Here is a 26888-nt window from a genome sequence, read left to right as displayed (position 1 = left end):
GGCAGGAACAAAGTCCCTGGGGACAGGGCCGCTTGGGAATACCCCCTCGGCTTGCTGCAGCAGGTGGAGTGAAAGAAGCACTGGACAGGGACCCCGCACCTACCCTGCCCCTCCCTGGGCTGTGTCTTCATCTGCAGAATGATGGCACCCAATGAGGGGGACCCTGAACGTAGTGCTCCCGAGGTGGCTCAGGGTGACAGCCCACAGCTGGGGCTCCAGAGCCAGCTGCCTGGTTTCATATCTTGGCTGTGGGACATTTGGCAAGTAGTGAAGCCTCCTTGGGCCTCAGCTTCCACATCTGTGCAGTGGGGGTGAACTCAGCACCTGCCTCGTAGAGTTATCATGAAGGTTAATGAGCGAATAATACGTAACAGCTTTAGAACAGCGCCCGGTGGAGTAAGTGTTCAGCCAGTGTCGGCTGCCACCTGTAATATTACTGGTGAAGAGCAGGGCAGCTGCGTGAATCTCATTCCCAGGGGTCAGGCTGCAGCCTCAGCCTCACTGGGAGTCTGAAGGGTAACGGGGTCAGGGGTCGAGGAGGGGAGGCACCCTGTCTGGAGGATGGGTGGGCCAAGGCCAGCATGGCCCAGAGGACTGATGGCCCCAGGACCTCCCCCCAGTCGCCCCAGTCAACACCAGTGATGCTCAGGGCCCAGCTGGGGCTGGACCACTCCACCTGACCACGTGGGGAAGGCGCCAAGGGTCCCAGATGGTGGCCCTGGGCTGTGGGTGCTGCGGTGCAGTGGGAGGTGCCCTCGTTACTTCCACCCAGCTCCCAGGCCCCACCTTGTGGAGTCATGGCCTCCAGGCCTTGAAAAGGGGAGGGGAACTCTTGAATGGGTAGGAGCACTGAAGAGCACAGAGGAGCCCCTGGAAGGGGAAGCAGAGGCTGCTGTGACCCATCCCTGGCCTGCAGGCTGGAGGGACCCCCAGCTCCGGTCCTCCCCCTGGGTAGGGCCATGGTGCTGCCCTGCTCTGAGCGCCCCAAGGCCACCTCCCCTGGGCTCCAGTCTCAGCTCAGCTGCATCTGACTAAAGGCCAGGGACACCCAGGGTCCCAGCTTCGCTGCCACGCTGGCACAGTTGAGTTTGCCTAGATGGTCACCACGGGCCCTCTCAGCTCCTAACATTTCAGGATTTCCCTGCACCCTGGAAAGATGCCCCATCAACCCCCCCTGGGGCAGTGGGAGGCAGCACAGCCACCCACTGGGCAGAGGGGACCCACAGGAGACAGAGGTCTCCATCAGCTCTTTCCCAGTGAGGCTGGCAGCCCACAGTGGGCGGGGGGCCTGGGCCACACCTAGATTCTCAGGGAGCTCAGTGGTTAGGGTCCTAGGCAGCTTGTGTTCAGATTTCCCTGGCTTCTCCCCCTCTGGCTGGGTGATCTCAACAAAGATATTGCAGCTATGTGAGCCTCAGTTTCCCCATCTGTAAAAGGGGAAGAAGAGGGCTCTCTGAGGATAGAATGCATCTGGGCAGGCTGTACGGTTCCTACGAGGGTGCCCACCACACAGGCCACACTCCTGGGCAGGGTTAACTATGGTTTCCATGTGAGGCTCCGCAGGGCTGGAGGAGCCGCAGGATCTGGGCCCCTGACCGATCCCACTTAGGGCAGAGACAGGGAAAGTTTGAGAGGATGAACCTAGGAGTTCCTGTTGTGGTTAAGTGGGTTAAGAACCTGACTAGGATCCAAGAGGGTGTGTTTTTTTGTTTTTTGGGGTTTTTTTTGCTTTTTTTCTTTTAGGGCCTCACTCCTGGCATATGGAGGTTCCCAGGCTTAGGGGTCTAACTGGCCTATGCCAGAGCCACAGCCATGACAGATCCAAGCCGCGTCTGCGACCTACACCACAGCTCATGGCAACACCGGATACCTAACCCACTGAGCGAGGCCAGTGATCGAACCCACAACCTCATGGTTCCTAGTCGGATTCGTTAACCACTGAGCCACGACGGAAACTCTGAGAATCCTTATTTTTTCCTGCAACCTAATGGTTTTTTGCTTTTTTTTTTTTTTTTTTTTTTTTTGAGGATGTGAGTTTGATCCCTGGCCTGGCTCAGTGGCTTAAGGATCTAGCATTGCCATGGCTGTGGTGTAGGCTGGCAGCTGTAGTTCTGATTCAACCCCTAGCTTGGGAACTTCATATGCTGCCGGTGTGGCTGGGGGGAAAAGAGAGAGAGAGAGAAATGACCCTAAAGCTTTTTTCTGCAGCCCCATACTCCACATACAGCTTGAATCAGCAGCTGGGAGACCCTGCCCGCTCCATTTCCTCTGCCAAGTACACTGCCCCCGATGCCAGCTCAGTTCCCAGGACAGCACCCAGGTTAGGTTGGGATGTCCCACCCAGAGCCCTCTCAGCCCCCCACCCCTGACATGGGCCACATCCTGTCCTTGCTGCCCGGTAACACCACTCACCCTCCCTGGCCCCCTAGCAGAGGCTGAGCCCAGCCATACTGAGGCCCCTCGACAGGCCTGGCATCTGCCAAGGCTGAGGCCTTTAATGGACGGAGGACTGTCCACTGTGAGCAGGAGGGAGGCCGCAGGCCCAGCCCCCTTCCCCTGCCCCCACTGTCAGCTTCCAGGCAGGTGTGAGTCAGAGAGAAGAGGCAGGAAGGGGTTGTAAACAGTCACGTTGTTGGCACAGCCCTGGGTGACAGAACATCAGTAGTCTCACGGGCCCATAGCCAGGTTGGCCCCTGGCGTTGGGCTGGAGGAATCAGAGGCTTCCCAAGGCTTTCACTGAGCAGGCGTGGGGACAGAGATGACAGAGAGGGCCCTGGCACAGGCTTGAAAATGGAGAAACTTGAAGCCTCACCAGTGACCATGGTGCCAGGAGTGCTTGGTGGATGCTATGCCCAGCCAGTGTGGTAGCTTCTGTCCCAGGGAGCAGAGGAGTCGGGCTGCAGGGTGGGGGGAGCCCAGCACAATCCCCAGAGCAACCCATGCAGGCTCGGCCTGATGATGGCCAGGAGGCTTCTCCCTGAAGTCATCCAGTGCCCCCTGGCAGCCCCTCCCCCCAGGCATTCCCTTCCTCCTTGTCAGCCTGACCCTCACTGGAGCAGCCATGGCCTCCTGGTCACCCTGGATCCTCAGTCTGATGGCTTCCCTTGTCCCCACTAGATGCCTTTGCATTCTCCTCAGCAACTCTGACTGCCAGGCCGCTGGTCCATGCCCTCTGGACCACTTGCCTCAGGCCACACTCCTCCCCCTCCACCGGCAGGGCAGGCCTGGTCCCCTCCCTCTGGCGCACCAGCTATGCCTCTGTTAATGCAGCCAGGGGCCAGGTCTGCTGGTGAAGGGTGGCTGCCCTCAGGGCTCAGAGTCCCACCAGACTGTGTTCCTGCTGCTGCCTGAGATGCTGGGAGGTAAGAAAGGAACACTTGGGCTGCAGACCACACCCCGAGGGACCACGCAACAACTTCCGGGTTGCAGAAGACACACGGGCAGGAACACACAAAGATCACACGGGCAGTGCACACACCTCGCACGCATCCACAGGAGGGCATGACAGATGGGCCGCGCCTACGCCGCCCTCGGCCCCCTCCACCCGCGACGCCAGTGCGCGCGCCAGGCGCACCCTGGCTGGAGGGAGAGGCCTCCCAAGCCCCGGATGAACAACGGACGGTCAGGCTGGGCAGACGGTGCTCGCCTACAGATCGGGGTCCTCGCGGCTACACACGACGCCGGCGTCCTCCTGGTGGCCGCAGTTGTGCGAGCCTAGGCCGGCGTGGGCGCACTCCAGCAGGTTGCGCTCGCTGCCCGCGCAGCGCACGTCGTCCAGCAGGATGGGCAGCGCGCGGCCCTCGCCGAACTCGGCGCGCTTGGCGGCCCGCACCGCGTACGCGAAGCCCAGTTGGCGGCACACGACGGTGGCGGCCTTGGTGTCCCAGGCGTCGTCGCACACGGTGCCCCAGCGTCCGCCCGCGAACACCTCCACGCGCCCGCGGCCGGGGCTCAGGCCCGCCGGCCGCACCAGACGCACAGCGCCGTTGGAGGGCGCGGGGTCGGCGGTGCCCGGCCGTCCCCGCCGCCGCCCGCCGCCCCGCCGCCGTCCAGGCCGCCCCGTGGGCCGTGCAGGCCGCGGGGTGGGCGCAAGCGGAGCGGCCGTGGGGCGACTGCGGCGGGGAGCCTTGGTGGTGGGCGCGCGCGCTGTGGGCCGCGGGTTGCTCTCTGTCCTCCGGATGAACTCTGCATAGAGGAAGAGCCTGTGGTCAGCGGGGGCCCCGGGCCACCCCAGCCCTCCACCCCGGTGGGCAGACCCCTGGAAAGATGTCGTTGGTCTACCCTCCACTCAGACCCTAAGAATGAGCTGCCTCTTGGGGGCACCAAGGGTGCTTCTCCGGTCACCCTGGCCCCACAGGATGCCAACCTGGAGCTGGGCACCGGGTGCTTCTTCAGTCATTCCGAACCCTTGCTGGCAGCTGCTCTGTGCCTCTGCTGATGGGTCTCTCTCCCACCTCCAGCCCGCATCCCCTCCCGGCACTCCCAGGTCTGGCAGGGGGAAGTGCCCTCCTGCTGTAAGGTCACCAGCACAGTGGCAGGAAGCGGCATCTGGGAGGGCTTCTCCGAGCAAGCTGGCCTTTCTGGTTCCTTCTTTGGCTTAAGGGCGAGGAAGCTGAGGCCTGCTGCTGGGGAGAAACTGCTGCGGGTGGAGGGCAGGCCAGCAGGATGGGACCCAGCCTGTCCAGGGCCCCTCAGGTGGGGAGAAGGCCTCCCCTCTAGGCTCCCAAGGCTGCTGGCCCCTGCCCAACACGGGGATGGGGGTGGGATGGGGGGGCTGTGAATTGGTGCTCTCAAGATGCCTGGCTGGGCCCCTGCTGACCCCCACACATACACTCCCGTCCACCCCAGGGCCTGGACACAATAGGTGACAGGGAGCCGAGGGGGCTGATCCTCTTTGTCCTTGCAGGACATGGCCCCCACACTTGATGCAGGTCAGCCAGAGGGATAAACTTCACTCTGCTAGGCACTGCCCCCCTCGGGGGAGGTGGAACCCCTAGACAACTCGGATATTATGGGGAGGGATTCCTGGGCCACCAGTCCTTTAATCCCCCTGCTCCAGCCAGTCTCACTTTGGTGTGTTTTTTTTTGGGGGGGGGGTTTGTTTTGCTTTTTAGGGCCGCACCCGAGGCATATAGAGGTTCCCAGGCTAGGGGTCTAATCGGAGGTACAGCTGCCGGCTATGCCAGAGCCACGGCTATGCCAGGGCCACAGCGATGCCAGATCCGAGCTGCGTCGGCAATCTACACCATAGCTCATGGCAATGCCAGATCCTTAAACCACTGAGCAAGGCTAGGGATGGAACCCGCGTCCTCATGGATACAAGTCAGATTTGGGAACTCCCAGTCTCACTTTGAAAACCATGAAAATGGGGCTGAGAAAGGGCCTGGATACAAGACCAAGCAGAGGCTGGGGTCAGAACCTGGGCCAGACGCTCCCCCACGCTGGCCCCTGACCCCACTCTGCCTGCAGGTAAGGACTTCCAGCTCCCCAGGTCACTAGCTTCTCCTGCCGCCTTCTCTGCCCAGACTGCCCCTCCCCCACCTCTGCGATGCCTCTTCCTCTCCATCTGGAATGAACCCTCCCCTCCCACACAGGCTCAACCCTCCAGCACCTTCCCACCCTGCCCCTCCACCTCCAGCTCAGCCCTGCTCTGGGTCCCCATGGCGCCCGACACAACTTCCGTCAGGAGGCCTGGAACCCTAAATGACTTCCCTGTCTGCCCCAGCCAGGACAGGGCCTGGTCTGCCTTCTCCCGTGGCCCCAGCACTCTGCACAGAGCATGCGGGTAACTAACAAAAGTGCAGAAACTGCTGAATGAGTGAATGGAAAACTCTGCCAAGGCCCGAAACCAACCGCAGCCAGAATTAACTTCCCCAAACACGCAGCTCACCCTTCCCCCAACCTTCCTCTCTCCCCACCAGGGCACCTCTTCCTTGGGGCTGGGCACCCCCACCCGCCCAGGTGCCCAGCCCCTCCTCTTCCTACCTCCTCCCCCCACCACAGTCTGCCAACTGGAGCCCTTCTGGGCCCACTTGGCCATTGAAGTATTTCCTTTGGCCCACAGGATGGTTTTTAAAATTTTGAATTAGTTGCCAATATTTTCAACTTGAGAGGCTGTGCATAACAACCCAAGAAGGCAGGAACCTCATGAGCTTGCTTAGCATTACAGCCCCAGGATGAAGCATGCATAGGTGGTAGAAGGAAGAGCTGGGGGAGTTCCCACCGTGGCACGGAGGGCTGAGAATGTGACTACAGGGAGTTCCCCTCATGGCTAAGCAGTAACAAATCGTACTAGTATCCATGAGGATGCAGGTTCAACCTTGGCCTTGCTCAATGGGTTAAGTATCCAGCATTGCCATGAGCTTTGGTGTAGGTCGCAGACTCGGCTTGGACCCCACATTGTTGTGGCTGTGGTGTAGGCTGGCAGTTGCAGCTCCGATTCAACCCGTAGCCTGGAAACTTCCATATGGCATGATGCAGCCCTAGGAAAAAAAAAAAAAAAAGAATGCATCTGCAGAGGCTTGGGCCACTGCAGAGGTGCAGGTTTAGACCCTGGCCCTGGGTAGTGGGTTACAGGATCCAGCATTGTTGCTGCTGCAGCGTAGGTCACAGCTGTGGCTTGGATTCAATCCCTGGCCTGGGAACACCCATCTGTCTAGGGTATGGCCATAAAAAAATTTTTTTTTGAGTGGAGGGAGTTCCCGTTGTGGCTCAGCAGGTTAAGAATCTGACTAGTATCCTTGAGGATGAGGATTCAAACCCTGGCCTCCCTCTGTAGATTAAGGATCTGGCACTGCCACGAGCTGTGGTGTAGGTCGGATCTAGCATTGCCGAGGCTGTGGTGCAGGCCGGCAGCTGCAGCTCCGATTCAACCCCTAACCTGGGAACTTCCTGATGCTGTGGGTGTGGCCAAAAAAAAGAAAAAAAAATTTTAATTAAAAAAAAAAAAGAATTGGAAATTCTGACAATATCAGGTTTCTCTCTGTTCCCACCTAGTTTGGGCCAAGGGGCACAGCCCCCTCCTGAGGGCATACCCTCTTCAGGTGGCCCTGGATCCCAGACAGTCATTGTGGCCTTGCCAGGCCCTTGGGTCATAAGGATTTGTACCCCCCCACACCAAACTTGTCAAAACAGAGCCATCATAGCAGACCCAGCCCAAGAGGCCCCTCCCCAGGAGCCCCTGAGGCTAGAATCACTCCCATCTCGCTCACAAATAAATCTGCCTTCCCTCTTCCTCTGTCCCTCCCAAGAACTCTTAGCGAACCTTCTCTGGGACCAGCTATTTCTCCCTGAGCCCTGCTCCCTGTGAGGCCTGTGGCCCCTGGGAGCCCCCCACCCCACCCCTCCACCCCCATTGGCCTGGGACTGGCATGCACAGCATGAATGGAAAGGGGTTTACGGAGTTCCACCCACTTCCCTTAGGTGTCAGCTGTGCCCGGCGGCTGTAGGCACTCCCACTGTGTCCCCTGTTGGCGGGCACTTACTTTCTTTGGGCACGAAGGGGACGAGGCGGCTCCTGACCCTCACGTGGGCAGGCTGGATCTGACACTTGCCGGGCGGGGCCCGCCTGCCGACACACAGAAGGTCATGAGTCCCACCCGGGGGCCCCTGTCCTGAGTGCAACCCTCCCCCTGCAGCCAAGGCAGGAAAGGATGGGCCAGTGCAGAGAGTAACCACAGTGCCTGTTGATGGAGCAGCTACTGAGGGGCTTTCGGCATCCCTGCTGCTCCCTGCCTCCCAGACCCCGAGGGCCCAGCCCCAGGGCAGGAACCCCCCATAGCGGCCTGCGCAGTGCCCGCTTGGCCTCTGCCTGAACAGCACCAGGGCCGGCGGCTCACTCTTTCCCGAGCCACTTGCAATGCAGAGCATGAAGTGTCCTTGGGATGTGCTCAAATGTCACCCTCGTCCCCAGCCCACTGGTCTGGTAACTGCAGCCTGATGCATGCACCCGCCTGGTCCCCACCCCCACAGCCTTGGAGGAGGGTTTCTCTCTGTCCCTCTGGTTCGGGACTTCACAGAATCAGAAGGAAAGGTTAAGTCAAGCTAAAAAAGAATAAAGCGGGAGAGAGAGAAAGCCTCGGGGCTGGCAGCGGACCGAGGGACCTGGGAGCCTGGGCGTGCGAGGCTGCAGAGGGCTGGGACAGAAAGGAGCCCGAGTGGGGTTGCCAGGGTTATGAATTGGGTTTCCTTGGACATCTTTGAGGGGCACAAGGAAGGAATGGAATCCCATTTTAATGAGCTTTTGGCCGATGATCTGTGAGTCTTTGAATGGGACCGATCCTATTCTGGGACCAGCCCACGTGGGTCCGAGACTTCAATGGGTTCCAGCAGCACAAGGGGCACGCCCAAGGGCAGAAGCAGCCACGTGACCCCCGATGGCTTTCAGGCAGCCTTGGCCAAAGAGGGAAACGGAGGAGGGACGTGGGCCTTTCCCCGCAGAGGTTGAAACAAAATCCCCCCAGCTCACACCCTTCTCCAAGCTGCAGAAAGGATGGCTTTTCTGGCTACTCTCAACTCCAGATACTATCCACCCGCTTCAGACTGAGTTTTGTTCCTTAAGGAAATTACGTAAACATTTTTGTTTTCCAAAGGGTAAGAGATTCATCTAAAAAAAAAAAAAAGCCACAGTGGGAGTTCCTGTGTAGCTCAGCGGGTTAAGAACTCAACTAGTATCCATGAGGATGCGGGTTTGAGCCCTGGCCGCCCTCACTGGGTTAAGGATCCAGCATTGATGCGAGCTGCTGCGTAGGTCACAGATGCGGCTTGGATCTGACATGGCTGTGGCTGTGCTGTGGGCTGGCAGCTGCAGCTCTGATTTGACCCCTAGCCTGGGAACTTCCATATACCATGGGTTCAGCCTTAAAAAAAAAAGCCACAGTGGTTATGTTTGGGGTAATGGATGAGCCTGCCCACCCCTCTGCTCCCCATTTCTTCATTTTCAAAAGGTTCTGGAATGGGGCTCCTATGCAGTAGGCTGTGGGTGCCAAAAATTGCATGGATTCCAAAAGAGAAAAATGAAAGGGACAAAATGGGCCTGGGGGGTGGGCGGGAGGGGAGGGGAGTCTAGCCACTCCTGGCTCCTCCCACCCATGAGACCTAGAGCAGAATTCCCTAAGTCTCTGGTTCTCTCTGTGGCATATGAGCCAGGAGGATGCTGGGCAAACTAAAGGAGATGGTGGGTCTCAGGCAGCCGCTGGCATGAATTTGGTGACATGTCCTTTGAGAAGCACTCTTTTTTCAAAAATTGGAAATGACCTAAATGTCCAAGGGATGGATAAGGCAATTACAGCCCCGTGACTCAACAGCAGATTATGCAGGCATCAAACCCGCGCCTTCAGGGGGATGTTGCAACGTGGAAATGTTTATAACAAAATATGGGTAGACCATCGAAGAAAAATGCAGCTGGAGCATATTCTTCCACGATGACATAAATCTGAAGAGGGCAGAGCCCTCAGGGAAAGGCAAGGAGCAAGCGCTTATGTTTCCCTGGATAAACAGTCCTGTCAATAATTAATATAGCTTTGTGCTTTCAACAACAACAAAAAATGTGGCAAACAAGGAATATCCGAGAAGCCATCACAGACCAGAGGAAGCTAACGAGACGTGATGACTAAATGTGGTGTGGGATTCTGGACGCGATGCTGGAGAAGAGGACACGAGGGAAAAACTAGAGACGTTCTTTTCTTTCAAAGTATGGAGTTATCTCAACTTTTTTAAAAAAGTGCGATGTTTGGAGTTCTCGTTGCAGCTCAGAGGTAACGAACCTGGCTAGGATCCATGAGATTGTGGGTTCGATCCCTGGCCTCACTCGGTGGGTTAAGGATCCAGCACTGCCATGAGCTGGGGTGTAGGTTGCAGACGTGGCTTGGATCTGGCAATGCTGTGGCTGTGGGGTAGGCTGGCAGCTGCAGCTCCAGTTCAACCCCTAGCCTGGGAACCTCCATAGGCCATGAGTACGGCTCTAAAATGATAAAAAAAAAAGTGTGATGATTAATTAATAGTAATGTACCAATGTTGATTTATTAGTTGTGACAAACATACCATGATAATGTAAGACGTTAATTACAGCAGACACTGCATGAGGGGTATATAGGAAACGCTGTACTGTCTTTGCAACTAGTCTGTAAATCTAACACGGTTCTAAAATTTTAAAAAGAAATTTCGGAGTTTCTATTGTGTACAATGGGATCAGCGGCAGCATCTCTGTAGCGCCTGGATGCAGGTTCCATCCCCATCCCGTGCTGCGGCATAGATCACAATTGTGGCTCGGATCTGATCCCTGGCCTGGGAACTCCATATACCATGGAGTGGCCAAAAAAGAAATAAAGAGATTTTTTTTTTTTTTTCTCAAAAATGTAATGGTGGAGCCTATGCTTCTAGGTCCCCAGCAATATCTTTGGCTTTCTCCTATCATGAATAGAACTAGACTCTGAGGCTGGCAGATTGGTTTTGAATCCCAACTCTGCCCCTCCGCAGGAGCAGGAGCTGGAGCTAGTCATGGCCCCTCTCTGGGCCTCAGCTTTCCCACCTGAAAAATGGGGATGTTAAGAACACCCACCCTAGGGGAGGTCCTGTCATGGCTCAGTGGAGATGAATCTGACTAGAATCCATGAGGACGCAGGTTCGATCCCTGGCCTCGCTCAGTGGGTTAAGGTTCTGGGGTTGCTCTGGCTGTGGTGTAGGCCAGCAGTTACAGCTCTGATTCGACCCCTAGCCTAGGAACCTCTATATGCTGCAGGTGCAGCTCTAAAAAAAAAAAAAAGGACAACAACAAAAAAAGAACATGCACCCCCAGGGATGGCGGAGAGGGGAAATGGTGGTGAGGGTTCCCACAGACAGTAGCAGTTCAGGCCCTGCCATGGGCTGGGACTCACCTGGAGGGGTCGATCATTTTGTAGACAACCCCACGTGCCACTGTGGCACTCGGCACACCTGTTGACATGAAGTACAGCTCCCCTGGGACAAGAACAAGGCAAGGCGTGAGAACGCTGCCCGGAAGACCATCCCAGCCAGCCCCACGCCCCCCACCTCAGGCTCTGAGCCAGGATGGGAACTCGGAGGAAGGCACGTCCCTGGTGACTGGTGCAGTTAGGGAGGGCTGCCTATGGCGGTGTCTAAGCATCAAGGCCCAGGAGACCTCAGGAATTCTTGAAGGGGCAGACACTTAAGAGGTAACCTGTGGAACTGGGGTAGACCCAGCTGTGGTCAGCTGCCGGGGGCTGGGGAGGGCAGGATGCTGAGGGGCCAATGGCCCGTGACCTCCTTCCAAAAGGACCAGCACTGCCTTGGCAGGAGGAGGTGGGTGAGTGGGCAATAGGCCAACGAGATGATGATGCAGCCTGTGGGAGGAGAAGGCACCCTGGCAAGCAGGTCCCTGCTGGAGAGTCCATGGGCTCAGCCATGAATTTGCCTGTACCTCTGGGCCATCGCTTCCCTCTCTGGGCTTCTATCTGGAGAGAAGACCTTTGGTGCAGCCACTGTCCCCTCCCTGGCTGTGCAGCCCTCCTTGAACCCACACTCCAGCCCCTGGAACACCTCGAAGCTTCCTGCACATGCTGTTCCCTTGGCCCAAATGCCCTTCCCCATTGTCTTCCTTTGGCTGACCAAGCTCCAGCTTGAGGCCCTACTCTGGGAGGTCTCCAGGAGCCAGGCTGGGTCCACTGCCCCCTGTGCTGTGGCTGGGCAGGAAAAACCAGCTCCAGTCTCCCCACCTGTAAAGTGACAGGGTTGGACCAGGCGCACACCAAGGCCCCATCCAGCCTTTTTTTCTTCTTCTTCTTCTACTTTTCAGGGCAGCACCCAAGGCATAGGGAAGTTCCCAGGCGAGGGGTCAGATTGGAGCTACAGCTGCCAGCTATGCCACAGCCACAGCAACACCAGATCTGAGTGGCATCTGTGTCCTACACCACAGCTCACGGCAACACCAGATCCTTAACCCACTGAGCGAGGCCAGGGGTTGAACCCACATCTTTATGGATACTCGTTGGGTTCATTACCTCTGAGCCACAACGGGAACTCTTTTTTCTTTTGTCCATCCAGCCTTAATCTATGGGGAGCCATGGCTCCAACGCCGGGCATAGGCAGGGAGCCCCTGTGGGTACTGCCAAGTCCTGGCCAGAGCCATGCAGCCCTCCTGGTCCCTGCAGTGTGGACTGTCTCTTGAGGACACCAGGACAGCAGAGGTCCTGGTTTTGCAATTTGCAAGTGGCAGAGATGGAGCAGAGGGGCAGAGGCTGGGAGCTGGGAGAGGTTCGCTGGCATTGGCCCCCAGGTCTCTGTGCCTTCTGGGACCGCCTGCCCAAGCTCACTGACATGCTGTCCCTGGTCTGTCTGTCTGTCTTCCAGGGGCCTCCTCCCGGCTGTCCATCCCTCAGTGTCACTCAGAGGGCTGAGGAGGGGCCCCCTTGGTTACTGCACCTTCCAGGCCCTGCCTCTGAGCCTGGGCTCTGGAGGGGGCGGAGGCGGGAGGGAGGGCACCTCTCCCTCCGAAACATGTTAACCCCCTACTGACCAAGAGAAAGGGCTTTCAAGGGCCTCTTGGGCTTGGGGAGGGCAGTAGGGGCTGGGGCTGCCCTTTGGAAAATTTAGATTCAGATTCTGACGGGTGTCGGTTTAACAAAGGTTTCCCAGACCCAGGCCTGGGGGCCCTGGGCCCTGGGCCCTGCAGGGGACATCTCTCGAAAGACCCCCGGGTGGGCGTTGCCTAGTAACCTGGCCAAGCATCCACCGGGCCCCACCAGGGGCCCCTCGGCTTTTGTCCAGGGACAATCCTGGGGCCAAGGACAAAGGAGGCATCCAGCCTCTCTGGCCCTTCTTCCTCTCCCCTCCCCCTCCGTTCTTTGCATTGAAAACACAAGTGTCTGCATGAGGGACCCGCCAACCAGCAAGAAAGCGGTGCCCACCACTTTCTGAAGACAAGGCGGTTTCGTTTTAGGCCCTGATCCATGTGCGGCCAGGAGCCTGGGTGCTGGAGCTCCCCAAGGAGGCGCTCTCCCCCACCTGCCGGCAGCAGCATCATCACAGGTCCTCTCCTGGTCCCACAACCGCCCTGGACTCGTCCCTATGGTATCATGCTTTTCCTTCCAGCAACCCTGCCCAGGGTTGGAGGAGGGGGGAAGGGAGGAGGGGGACCACGAGTCCCATCTTCCAGATGACAAAACGGAAGCTCAGACGAGTGAGGGCTGGTGCCCAAGCTAGTTTTGAGCCCCCTAAACACATCTCTCTCCAGCCTGAAGGTGATTTCAGGCCCAAGACGCCATCCCTCAAATCCCAGGCCAGAAGGACCCATGGGGCGGGGGACAGTCCCAAGCCTGGGCAGCCCCCATGGAGAGGCCTTGGGAGCACTCACCGGCCTCGTCCTCCGCGAAGGAGATGACGTGTGGATAGTAGTTGTTGATGAGGCCTGGGAATGCGCAGGTCTGGCCGCGGCCCATGCAGATCTCGCTGTACCGCCACTGGCCTGTCCCCAGGTTCTCTCGGAGGGACATCAGACGCCTGCAAAGGAGGGTGGACTGTGGGGTCAGGCCTGGCAGGGTGCCCAGGGGAACCCCACCCACCCACCAATTCATCCGCCCACTCGTCTCTTATCCATGCAACCAGGCTCATACATAATTTGCGGGTCAAGTGCAAAATGAGCATGCAGGAGCCCCTTGTTCAAAAAGCCCTAAAAATTTCCAGACAGTGACAGCAGAGTATTCAACCAAGTGTGGGCCCTTCTGAGCATGGGCCCCATGCAAGGGGCACAGGCCGAACACCCCATAAAGCCAGCCCTGCATGCAGTCCCTTATTATTTATTTATTTATTTTGGCTGCACCCATGGCATGTGGAAGTTCCCGGGGCAGGGATCAAACCTGTGCCACAGCAGTGACCTGAGCCGCTGAAGTGACAATGCCAGGTCCTCAACCCGCTGAGCCACCAGGGAACTCCTGCAAGCAGTCTTTCCAGGCCCTTGCTACATACCAGGAGAAGCACGGGGGTGAACAAGACCAGCTTGGTTCCCACCCCTCAGCTCGGCCCCACCCACCGACCAGCAGGAGGCAGTCAGGAGTGGACTGCGGTTTCATACCCCTCCAAGGCTGGTGCCCAGCCAAGTATGGTGCCCCTACCTTGGAGCTGCCTCCACTTTAGAGCATGAAATGGAGAATTTGCATCCTCAGAACATGCTCATCTTGTCCCTTACTCCCTTCTAATACTTTCAGGCCCTGCTCTGTCGACCCCTCCTCTGGGAAGCCCTCCTGACTGCCCCAGTGCTGGGCTTCCCTGGCACGGCTCACAGGTTCTCTGAAGCTAGAGTGGGGGGCACCGAGTGCGTGGATCTGACTCCCTGACTTGGGTATGAGGTTCTCTTCTACTTCTCTTGCTCTGGTCCCTCTGATTCAGCAAAGGGGCCTGGGAAATGTCTGCAACACTGTGTGTGTTCAGGTGGCTCGGGCACTCCTGGGGGACAGCAGAAGGGGAAAAAGGAGAATTGGGGTAAAAACAGAGGCTCCATCTAGACCCATTTTCCAGGGATAACTGAGTCCCAGAGGCAGAGCCCCCAGATGGGAGAAGGATCGGGCAACCAGAGGCCCAGGTCAGGGTTCTCTGTCAGCTCCAGCTGCAGACGCACTGGTCACAAGCCTGGCCAGGTCAGCAGCCTACGAGAAGTAAGAATTCTGCGAGCATTCAGAGTTCCCGTCGTGGCGCAAGGGTTAAGGAATCCGAATAGGAACGATGAGGTTGCGGGTTCGATCCCTGACCTTGCTCAGTGGGTTAAGGATCCGGCTTTGCCGTGAGCTGTGGTGCAGGTCACAGACGCGGCTCGGATCCTGCATTGCTGAGGCTGTGGCGTAGGCCGGCAGCTACAGCTCTGATTCGATCCCTAGCCTGGGAACCTCCATATGCCGCGGGAGCGGCCCTAGAAAAGGCAAAAAAAAAAAAAAAGAATTCTGCCAGCCTCCCGCTTCCTGGCCCCCCTCCTGAGGAAGCCCGTTCAGCTGTCCTCTCCCGGAGAGGCTAGGGTGGCAATAATTAAGAGCCACTAGATATGGAGCACGTTCTAGATTCTAAGTGCTGTACACGCATTAACAGGCTTCAAACAACCCTAGGAAGCAGGTGCTATTATCCATTTGCTGATGAGGAAAAACTCAAGCACATAGCGGCTCGGGGTCACAAAGCTGATAAGTGCACCAGGCTTCAGACACAGGCCATCTCGGCTGCACTTTTGAGTATCATGCCAGATGTCTATCTGCCCTGGGCCTCTCTGGTCCTCAGTTTTCCCTTCTGGACAATGGGAGAACGAGGTGGTCATGAGGCTCCATGAGCTGCCCCAGGGACAGAGCCTGACCCCCAGCAGGCTTGGGATATACCCTCTCATCACCCCTCAGAAACCTGTTTGGGGTGCGATTCACCCCAACACCCGCCCCCGGCCCCAAAACACACACCCTCTAGGGAGTCAGTGGCGGTCACTATAGAGTGTGAGGGTCCTGCCACGATGCGCCACGGGGCCCCAAGGTCAGATGGGGCTGGAGCCTCAGTTCTCCTCTCTCCAGCAGGGCGACCCCTCTGGCCAGTTGGTGCTATGGCAGGTCCCCGCTTTTTCCGGAGTGAGACCACCCAGAGCCTGTCAAGAGTATGGTTCACCCCCGCCCCCGACCCCGCCCCGCTGCTCCTCTTAGAACTGAATCGGGCCACTTACCCGCTCATGAAATCTCCGAAGATGTAGAGGCCGTTGAGGTTGGGGTACTCGCAGCCCCGGTACACATAGCCCCCAGTGACAGACTTGCCCAGTTTGTGGGGGTAGGCGAAAATCGGAAGCACGTCATCTGCAGGGTGGGGGAGAAGCTGGGGTGAGCCTGCGGGTTCACAACAGAGCTTCGTGGTGGTCCTGAGTCTCGCAGGCAAGGGGGTGTGAGGTCCCCAAGAGGGCCCGACATGGAGCCCCAGAAAAAGTGACGCTTAAAGTTTGTAAGGTGGGGAGAGGGTTTGCGTCGGCATGGAATGATGGGGGGGGGGCGGCAGGGGGAGACGTGAAGGAGCCAAGGAGCGTTCTAGCAGGGACACCCGGCCTGGGAAGTCCCCAGTGAGGGCATGGTTGGCCACCAAGGGAGGCGCTTGCGCACATCCGCACAGGCCACTGAAGGTGGGGAGGTCAGGTCTAGAATTGGGGGGGTCGCTAAGGGCGCAGGACAAGGGGTGAGGCTCGGCTTGGGAGAGGGGCACCGACGGAAGGGGGTAGGGGCCGATGGGGGGAGACCCCGGGCGCGCGGAGGCGGGGCGGGTGGCGGTCACCGAGCGAGGTGTTGGCGCACAGCTTGCGGTCGTAGCACTCGAAGCCCTCGCGGGCGCGCCAGCCGTAGTTGCGGCCGCGCTCCACCAGGTCCACCTCCTCGAACTTGTTCTGGCCCACGTCGCCGCAGAAGAGGCGCCCGCGGCCTGCGCCCGACGCCGGGTCGCCGCGGTCGAAGGAGCAGCGCCACATATTGCGCACCCCGAAGGCGTAGACCTCGGGCCGAGCGGCGGGGTCGCCCACGAACGGGTTGTCGGGCGGGATGTAGTAGAGCGGGCCGCGCTCGTTGCGGTCCACGTCGATGCGCAGCACCTTGCCCAGCAGCGCCGACCTGCAGGCCGGGTGGGAGAAGGCGCCGGCTCGGGGTCGCCCTGCGCCAGGGGGCTCGGGCACCCAGGGCCGGGTGTAGGGAAGAGGGTGTTGGGGCCCCAGGATCAAGGCCAACCCCAGGTACCAGGTGAGCTTTGGCGTGGGCCCAGAGACCCCGGGGTTCAAGTCTTTCTCAGCTGCCTACCAACTGGTCACCCCATTCATTCATTCTTTCATTCCTTATTTATCATTTATCGGGCATCTTCTGCGCTAGGCTCTGTCCTAAGCATTGGACATACAAATATCTATTGCTTTCTTGCATCCGCACAACAAATCTTTTAGGCAGTGGGTACTATTGCGATCCGCATTTGACAGATGGGGCAGCTGAGCTCAGAAAGGTCCTATAATGTCTCCAATTGCCAAAACCCGTACATGGTAAGGCTGGCATCCAGCCTAGGCAGCCTGGCTGCAGAAACTCAAGCTCTTTACCACACTTGCTAACCAAGCCAAGCCCTGGTGGCCCCCACTTGAATGTCAGGGTGGCCCCTCAATTTCCTGCCTACTTACTGCATTGTGCTGCAGGATGAAAATGGTACTAGTAAAATGACCTCTATTTCCGCTTTCCTTCTGGCACCCAGCACAGTGACCAGCGTGGAGTAGGTGCTCATTAAGTGTTTGCTGATAGAATGAACGAATGACAGCCACCAAAGTCAAGTGCACCATTCAAGAGTACAGGTCAGGGTAAGGAAGAGGGAGGGTGACCACTGCAGATCTTAGCAGGAGATGGGAGGCTGAGGTTCTTGCCTCTCCCCGCCCCCCACCTCGCCCAGGGCTCTCGCAGCACAAGAGAGGGCAAAACAGGCCCCAGAATCAGTTCAGTTCACCCCACACTCTACCCTGATCTCAAAATGAGGCAGCCCGGGTTCTGAGAGAGGGACGATTTGGCAGCTCCGGGCCGGAAGTGAGGTCACTCCCTGGCACCAGGCAGCATCGTTTTCTGGGGCCCTTGGAGCCAGGAGACCTCAGAATGTGCTCCCTAGAGCCATGGAGAAGAGGGTGCAGCCTTCACCTCCATGCAGCTACTGGGGGTGAGTAGCTTTGGGGGCTCATTCTTTGTATGACACGTGTCCCATGACGGGGGAATGTGCTCACAGATGTCCAGTGAGGAACACACCCCTTTTCATCTGCGATTTGTTTTTTTTTTTTTTTTTTTTTTTTTTTTTAAGGGCTGCACATGTCGCATATGGAAGTTCCCGGGCTAGAGATTAAATCAGAGCTACAGCTGCCGGCCTAGACCACAGCCACAGCAAAGCGAGGTCTGAGCCGCATGTGCGACCTACACTGCAGCTTGTGGCAATGCCGGATCCTTAACCCACTGAGCGAGGCCAGGAAGAAAACCTGCATCCTCATGGGTACCACTCGGGTTCTCAACCTGCTGAGCCACAACGGGAACTCCTCATCTGTGATTTCCGATGCACCTATTACCTGCATGGCTTTCCACTAGCTGCTACCATGCTGGTGCCCTCCCTCTGGGCTTCTGGTTGGTCTGGACTGGTTGGTCTGCCCATCATCTTCACACAGCATCAGCACCCAAGCTTTCCCCTCATCCTTAAGGACATCTCACAAGTACCGTCTTTCCTGATGATAAAATGCTCTCTCCTAATAGAGGCCCCACAGTTAATCTCCTACCACGGACTTTCAGGTTTTGGCCCAGGGAGGTCCTCTCATGTGCTCCAGCCTGCTCAGTACCAAGGGGCCGATTGCTTCCTGGAGCCCACACACCACGTGCCAGGCTTGGTATGTAAGTGGGCAAAACTCATCACAGCAAAATAGTGTTTTAAGTTCTGTCCAATTATCCACAAATCCTTAATTCCTGTTTTCTCCACTTCCTCTCTAAATAGATCCCAAACATGAGAAAGCTGCAATGATTCTTACACTGTCACATATGAAAGCACAAATCACAAATGGTGAACATTTTAATTACTGTAATCAACATCATACACGCTATTTTTACTTTCTGGGCTAAGGAAGGTTTCGTAACTTTGGCTCAGAGAACGGAGGAGGCTGCCCTGAGACCCATGGATATCTTCACGTACACACACAAGACTCGTGTGTGCGCGCATGTGTGTGTGTGTGTGGGGGGGGGGGGGACGACGGGAATGGTGGCAGGCCATCTGCTCAAGCCCCAAAGTGAGACACTGAGAGCAAGACTCTACTTCCATTTCTGGGCCATCCTAGGCCACTAAAGACCCCACGTGCCCACGCACCCAGGCCTCATCCAACCAGCTCACACCCCCCCCATTTGGTCTGGGAAGCAGACCCCCTTGCTTCCTCCAGTTCCAGCAGGGCTGGGTGGACTTCAGAGAAAAATTTCATCTTCCCAGAGGGTGGGTGATGTCCCTTCTCAGGGGCCCAAGACAACAGGCTCACCTCCCTTCCCCATGGCAAGCCTCCCCAGGGAGATTACTCTCATTCCTCTTTGTAAGAGGAAGAGACAGGCCCCCCGACGGAGCTGGGCCCAAAGCCACTTCCATTGCTCTGCGTGGCCTGGCTGAGGAAGTGACCCCCACCTCCAGGAGAGTATGGAAACCAACCCAGCAGCCCACCCAAGCAGAACGTACTTGTTCTGGGCATTTCCAAATTTTCCAAAGGGGTCTCCAGCCATCCCGCCATCTCCGGTAAAGATGTAGAGATACCCATCGTCCCCAAAGAGCAGCTGGCCCCCATTGTGGTTCGAGGCTGGTTCTTCAATCTCCAGAATGATCCTAAAAGAAGATACCCCCCCAAAAAAAAAAAACCTCAGCCAAAACCACAAAACAAGATCCCAGCAATCACGTCTCCTTTCTTTTGATTGCCATTTCACAGTTGGAAAGACTTTGCATAGCCTTTATAGCAGGTGGTTTTTCGAGGCTCTGCAGGTGGGGCAGGTATCATTCACGCCGTTGTGCCAGTGGGAACCGAGATGCTCAGAGAGGGTGAGCAACACGCTCACAGTCACAAAGCCCACGGGTGGCAGAGCCTGGACTAGAACTCAGGTCCTCTAGTTCTGGTCTAGTGCTTTTTCTTTTTCTTTTTTAGGGCCACACCCGCGGCATATAGACGTTCCCTGGGTAGGGGTCTAATCAGAGCTGCAGGTGCTGGCCCACACCACAGCCACAGTGACACCAGATCTGAGCCACATGCTCGACCTATGCTGAAGCTTGCGGCAACTCTGGATCCTTCACCCACTGAGGGAGGCCAGGGCTCAATCTGCATCCTCACAGACCCTCTGTCAGGTTCTTAATCCAATGAGCCACAATGGGAGTTCCCGTGTGTGTGTGTGTGTGTGTGTGTGTGTGTGTGTGTGTGTGTCTAGTGCTTTTTCCATTGCTCTCCACTGCTAGTACCTGCCCTGTTATGGTCAAGAGAAATGGTTGATGGGCACAACTGGTTTCTTCATCCTCACAGCTGCCCACATACCAGCCACTTAAGCTGAGCACGTCTTACACTTAACTCTCATTTGTTTCATGCTGCAACTTCTTCTTTTTTTTTTTTTTTTTTGCCTTTTTAGGGCCGCACCCACAGCATATGGTAATTCCCAGGCTGGGGGTCGAATTGGAGCTGCAGCTACTGGCTGACGCCACAGCCACAGCAATGCGGGATCCAAGCTGAGATTGCAACCTACGGCACAGCTCACGGCAATGCTGGATCCTTAACCCACTGAGCGAGGCCAGGGATCGAACCCATGTCCTCATGGATACTAGTGGGGTTCATTACCGCTGAGCCACGACAGGAACTTCTGTGCTGTAACTTCTAAGGAGGTGGGCTGGATGGGGTGGGTCGTGCTCAGCTCCACACTCACTCCTCGGACAACTCCTTTCTTGCTACTAGACAAGATCTACACTGGACCTCGCATTAGCCAGCATATTTGAGTCCTTCTTTTTATACTTTCCATGCCAAGATTTTACAATTTTACCAAATTCACGATGGGCTGTTGCTTGCTTATTTGTCCTCAGATCCAGGCCTGACCCTCCCATTCCCTGCAAACTACATTTCCCATGCTCCTCAGCTAGCTGGCCTCCAGCTAGGTGCAGCCAATGGCAAAGCACTGGCAGGAAACTGGAGGGCACGGGAGCATGTAAGGGAGAAGCAGGGGTATTTTGCCCTCTCCCCCCCCCCACCTCGCCCCCCCACCTCCCGCAGCATCTTGGCAGTAGCTGCAGCTCCTACCTGGCTCCGGCGCCTCTCTGCCCTTGCCCACCGTGCTTCCAGCTTCCACCAAGTGGCCCCAGCTCAGGGGCTCCGTTAACCACACCTCTCACTTTGTCCTTGCAGCCCAAACAGGGGAGGCAGCGCCCTTCAGGTGCTAAACTCAGTGCTGCCTCCCTTCTTCCCGGCCGTTGCCCCATTTCTAACACCTGCCTGTTTGAATGACCTGGTACAGGACTGATTTTTCTACTGGAGGCAGATGATGTAGGCCCTTCACCCCAAGCCAGGTCAAACCCATTTGGAAAATAGTTGGGGCATAACTAATACCCAGAGCAGGCTGGGTGTTGAGAGGAGCAGAGGCCTGGAGGAGAGGAATGGACAAAGCTGTTGGGGGCCAGGGAGGAGAGCAGTTTGCTTGACGGGTGAGGCTCGGGGGAGGAGTGGGAGATGGGGTCAGGTCTGGTGAGAACGGCACCTTGGGGCCAAGCCAGGCTGGTGGGAGCGGTGGGTTGGGCCTTGGAGGGAGCCAGACAGACCAGGGCTCCAGCTCTGATGCTGTCTAGCTGGGTGACCTGGCAGTGCCTTCACCTCTCTGAGCCTCCACTTCCTCATCTGCAAAATGGGGCTATATGGGAACCAAATGAAAGGAAGCCTCCAGAGCACCTGATCCAGGAGTTGGACATGACCTTGCGATGTCCTGTGACAACCATCCCTCCGCTGACCCCTGAAGATGGGGTCCAGCCCTCTCCCGAGGCCTGCCCTTCAACCTATGTCACAACCCATGCGGAACAACTCCCACTGGCCCTCCGTGGTCACCCTGGGGCCGATCCCAGCTGGCGGCCGGATTGCAGCCCTGCCCCCGCCCCCGCCCCGCCTGCGCTCCCAGCGAAAGCACCTCTCCGAGTCGTGGTCCACGGTGTTGTCGTCATCCTCCGAGACCCTGAACTCGCTGATGCGGATCCACTCGTGGAAGTCGACGCCCACCGAGTAGTAGACGTAGAGCTTGCCGTTGTGCCGGAAGCGGGGGTGGAAGGCGAGGCCCAGGAAGCCCCGCTCGTCGCCCTCCCAGGGCGAGGTGAGCACGGCCCGGCTGATGTTCAGGAAGGGCTTCTCCAGCCGCGAGCGGTCGGGCAGGTAGGCCCACACCAGCCCCAGCTGCTCGGCCACGAAGAAGCGGTGGGTGCCGTCCCGGGCGTGGACCATGGCCACCGGGTTGCGCAGCCCGTTGGCCACCTCCTCCAGGCACAGCTGCAGACAGCCCTTGGCATCGGCGACCACGCGGCCCAGGTTGGAATTGAGGTTCTCGTTGACCAACAGGCGCGGGAAGCAGTAGTCCACGTCGTCCAGGGACAGGTAGCGGCAGAACTTGGCGCGGTTGCCCTCCAGAGCCCAGAGCTCGCGGTCCGGCGACAGGTGGCGGATGAGACCCCGGCACGTCTGCCACATGTCCAGGCAGTAGTCCTCGCAGAGGCCGGGCACCGTCCGCAGCGGCGTGGCCGGGTCCTCCGCGTCATAGAGGTGGGCAGCGTAGGGCGAGCATTCCTGCAGAGACAGGGCCGGCTCGCGGATGCTTTGGGGGGGTGGTGCGGGGGGGGCTTACCAGCTGTGGGACCTCGGGCAGGTCTCCCCACCTCCTGGAACCTCAGTCTGCTGATCTGTAAATTGGGGACGACGCCTTCTGGCCATTACCTACCAACTGTCTCAACTAGAGCAGCGGCCACACCTTCATTCGTTCTTGCCTTGATGCATCTGTCTGAATGACCACACTCTTACTACTTCTGCCACTTCTGCTGACAGTGGCATCGGGAGCTCCCCTCGTGGCACAGCAGAAATGAATCCGATTAGGAACCATGAGGTTGTGGGTTCGCTCCCTGGCCTCGCTCAGTGGGCTAAGGATCCGAACTGCGGTGAGCTGTGGTGTAGGTCGCAGATGCGGCTCGGATCTGCCGTGGCTGTGGTGTAGGCCAGCCACTACAGCTCCGACTCAACCCCTCGCCTGGGAACCTCCATATGCTGCAAGTGCCGCCCTAAAAGGACAAAAGACAAACAACAACAAAAAAACAGTGGCATCAGCATTGAGCACTTACTGTGTGCCAAAGACGGTCTGAGGCATCTTGGTACACGTTTTTTTCTTTTTAAGGCCACACCTCCAGCACACGGACGTCTCCAGGTGTGGGGTCTAATTGGTCGGCCTAGGCCACAGCCACAGCAATGCCAGATCTGAGCTGCATCTGCAACCTACGCTGCAGCTTTCAGAGATGCTGGGTCCTTAACCCACTGCACAAGGCTAGGGATCTAACCTGAATATTCATGGATACTAGTCAGGTTCTTAACCTGCTGAGCCACCATGGGAACTCCAATACATGATCTTTTTAAAAAAATGTTTATTCTAACCGATTTATAGTGTTCTGTCAGTTTCTGCTGTACAGCAAAGTGACCCAGTTATGCATTTATATACCTTCTTTTTTTCACATTATCCTCCACCATGTTCCATCCCAAGTGATTAGCTATCGTTCCCTGTGCTGGACAGCAGGAGCTCATTGCTTATCCATAATACACATTCTTTTCTAATATGCTCCTCAGCCCTAGAACTGCAAGAGCCACTCCTTCGTCGTATTTATATTCCTACTCAAGGGGCCCCTCTAGGGAGATCTTCCCTGCTCACCCATCCAACACCCCTATTTTTTCCCTGGGCTCTGACTCGGCTTAAAAAAACAAAAATCTTGGCATTCCCATTGTGGCTCAGCAGAAATGAATCTGACTAGTATCCATGAGGATGCAGGTTCAATCCCTGGCCTCGCTCATGGGTTAAGGATCTGGCATGGCTGTGAGCTGTGGTGTAGTTCGTAGCAATAGCTCTGATTCAACCCCTAGCCTGGAAACTTCCATATGCCATGGGCATGGCCCTAAAAAGCAAAGCAAAACAGAACAAAACCAAAAAACCCTTAATCTTCTGCGATAATATGATAAAAATCAATGTGTTTATATGTTGATTGTCAGTCTTCCTTGAAACATAAATCCCACGAGGGCAGGAACTTTGTCTGCCCTGGTCACTGCCACATCCCAGAGCCTGAGACCAAGTCTAGCCTAGGGAGGCCCACAGTGGATACCTAGGGGCCAGGCTGAATACTAACCCGCCCTGACCAGCCCTTAACAGAGAATAAGTGTCCCTCCCCCCATTATTATTTAATCCCCACAAGAGCCCACGGAGGCAGGGAGGGGGGCAGTGGTACAGGTGGGGAGAGTAAGGTGCAGGCCCCCCACTGTCACTCAGCACGGAGGATCTGGGTCTAGTCTCGGGTCCACCCCATCCCCAGCCCCAGGGTGCCTGGCACGTGCACACGTGTGTGCATGTGCATGGATTACACTCACGCCCACACGTCTGCCTGACTACTGGGCCCCCTTCCTCCATCCCTCAGTCACCATGGGCTCAGCCCCTGGCAGGCAGGGCCCTGGGCGGTCCTCTGATCCTGCAGCTGTGAGACACAGGATTTGGACCCCCTTGGGCACCTCTCCAGCTCCTCTTGACCTCACTGGCCCCTTTTCTAGGTCTGCTGGGCTCTACCTTCACGGGGCAGAACCCAACAGCTGTGGCTCCCCCCTTGCCTCGCGCCGAGGGCTTCCCCATTGATGGGACTCAGCACCCCACTCAGTACCCATGTGGGTACAGCCCAGAATGTGGGGAGGGGGGGAGTTAATGCCTGATGTGGCAAAACTTTGACCCCTGGAGCAGGAAGCTGATAGATAATTGTTCTGCCTTCCTCCCCGCCTAGGACAGTCCTGGTTGGCAGTGTGTGGGGTTTCTTGGACCCATGGTCTTGCCAGTTCAAGCAGCAGTCCCATGTGGTGGCAGCCTCCTTGAAATGGCATCTTTAATTTAATTTAATTTAACTTCATTTTTTGCTTCTTAGGTCCATACCCGCGGCATATGGAGGTTCCCAGGCTAGGAGTCTAAATGGAGCTGCAGCCACCGGCCTACGCCAGAGCCGCAGCCACGTGGAATCTGAGCTGAGTCTGTGACCAACACCATAGCTCACGGCAACGCCTGATCCTTAAGCCACTGAATGAGGCCAGAGATCGAACCCGCAGCCTCATGGTTCCTAGTTGGATTCATGTCCACTGCGCCACAACAGGAACTCCTGAAACTGCATCTTTGACTGGATGCTCCCTCTGCCCCTTGTACCTCCCGCTGACAGGGTCCACTCACCCTAACAAGGAAAAAGACCCAGAGCTCAGCCCCGGGTTCTGCTTCCTGAGAATCCAGGCAGAGGCAACACGCATGACCAGGCCTCTCCTGGCTCCACGTGCTCGCACCCACTGCCTGCGAGCTGAGAGCCTCACCGCACCCAGAAGGGAGGCTCAGGCACCCCAGGCTCTCTGCGGATCTCCCTCCGTTAGAGCCCGTGCCCTGAGCACACGGAATCATTTGTGTTGTCGGACACGCAACCCCTTGGCCATGAGCTCGTCAGGCCAAGGCCTGCTCTGACTCAGCCCCGGGCCCCTGGAGGCCTCAGGAGATGCTCTTCCAGACGTGGGGGGGACCCAGACAGACACACGCTCCCCCCTCACAGGCAGGGTGAGGCCAGGATCCAAGAACAGGCCCCCAGGGGCCGCGGGTGGCAGGCTGCCCTCTTGGTTGTGTTCTCAGGCTCCAGGCCAGGGGACTCACCCTCTCGTTAAACGATTGTGGCTTTTGGTCACACCACAGCCTGTCATCCTGCCCCCTCAGCTACTACTGCGGGGCTGAGGGCCACTTGGGGACGTGCTTGTGGGTCTGGTCAGTACTGCCCCAGGCCCAGACAGGAATGCGTGTTTCTCCTCTCAGCCAGGCCAGTGGGCCAGCCGGCCAGGGCCTGGCCTCCACACGGGCCACCTCTCCCTGGTCCCCCTGGAACCTCATGTGAGTCCAGGCCAGCCACCCTGGGTGGACCAGGGAGGGTCGGCGTGCATACACAATGCCTTTAATCTCTCTCTTTTTTTTTTTTTTGGCCACACCTGTGGCCTGTGGAAGTTGCTGGGCCAGGGATGGAACCCGTGCCAAGTTGCAACCCGCACCACAGCTGTGGCAACACCGGATTCTTTTTTTTTTCTTTTTAGGGCTGCACCTGTGGCCTATAGACATTCCCAGGCTAGGAGTCAAATTGGAGCTGCAGCTGCCGACCTACACCACAGCCACAGCCACACCAGATCTGAGCCGTGTCTGCGCCCTAGCCGGCAGCTCACAGCAACGCCGGATCCTTAACCCACGGAACAAGGCCAGGGAGCGAACCTGCAACCTCATGGATGCGGATATTATTGGGGTTCTTCACCCACTGAGCCACAATGGGAACACCTGGATTCTTAACCTGCTGTGCCACCCGGGAACTTCCACATTTAATCCTTGTGAGGTAGCGTCATTGTGATTCCTGCTGTGTCGATGAGAAACTGAGGCTTAAAAAGGCCATGTGCCAAGAAGTGGCCAAGCCAGGGCTCAGACCCAGGCCTCATGGTGCCCAGACCAGGGCTCTTTTCAGATTATTCAGCAGTTTCATTCAATGAGTGTTGACTGAGTGCTGACTCTGTGCCAGGCACTGGCTTTGGCGCCAGAGACACAGCGGGGAGGAAAACAGACTTCTGGAAGCCAGGCTGAGTGCCTTCACTCACCAAAGCCCAACCCAGAACTAGGGAGAGGCAAGGGGGGCCTTCAGGGAGCCAGGCTGGTATTTTGGCATCCGTATGCATCAAGCCCACAGGCTTGGCGGTAGGAGGTAGTGGAAAACCCATGGAAAACCCACTCACTGTGACACGACTCAGCTGTCTGGGCCTTCAGCACAGAGGCAAACAGCCTGCCCACATCACTGCCCTGAGGCTGCCGCTGTGCAGTCCCCGACACCCCTGACCCAAGCCCCTGAGTCCCGAAGGCTTCTCATCCCACCACCCTTGCTGAAGAGACCAGTATTCTCTTCCAGGATGGAACACCCACTTCCACATCTGGCAAACTCCTATTCGTGACTCAAAACCCAACTCAGCAATCTTCTCTTATACCTCTGTTCTGTTGGGGCCCTGGACCCCACCCCACTCCCGGCCCCTGTGGCTGCTCCTGTAGCTCTCTGTTCATATCTCAGCCACAACCTTCACCACATTG

At 57.3% G+C, this 26888-nt stretch overlaps 1 protein-coding gene across 1 annotated transcript in view; it reads right to left on the bottom strand.

The window, feature by feature from the left end:
- Nucleotides 1-2610: 2610 nt before the first annotated feature.
- The window catches only part of HHIPL1 (HHIP like 1), a 28041-nt gene continuing 3763 nt past the window's right edge, over nucleotides 2611-26888 (bottom strand). Inside the window, exons 2-9 of the mRNA XM_047796579.1 lie at nucleotides 21660-22306; nucleotides 19198-19341; nucleotides 16270-16598; nucleotides 15677-15803; nucleotides 13349-13494; nucleotides 10875-10956; nucleotides 7485-7567; nucleotides 2611-4185 (exon numbers count right to left, since the gene is read on the bottom strand). Coding sequence (XP_047652535.1) covers nucleotides 3647-4185; nucleotides 7485-7567; nucleotides 10875-10956; nucleotides 13349-13494; nucleotides 15677-15803; nucleotides 16270-16598; nucleotides 19198-19341; nucleotides 21660-22306 — 2097 coding nt within the window. The 3' untranslated portion in view covers nucleotides 2611-3646. The remainder of the gene's footprint in view (nucleotides 4186-7484; nucleotides 7568-10874; nucleotides 10957-13348; nucleotides 13495-15676; nucleotides 15804-16269; nucleotides 16599-19197; nucleotides 19342-21659; nucleotides 22307-26888) is intronic.

Source organism: Phacochoerus africanus, chromosome 9, assembly GCF_016906955.1.
Source record: "Phacochoerus africanus isolate WHEZ1 chromosome 9, ROS_Pafr_v1, whole genome shotgun sequence".
In the NCBI taxonomy this organism is placed as follows: Eukaryota; Metazoa; Chordata; class Mammalia; order Artiodactyla; family Suidae; genus Phacochoerus; species Phacochoerus africanus.
This window is presented reverse-complemented; position numbering and strand designations above follow the sequence as displayed.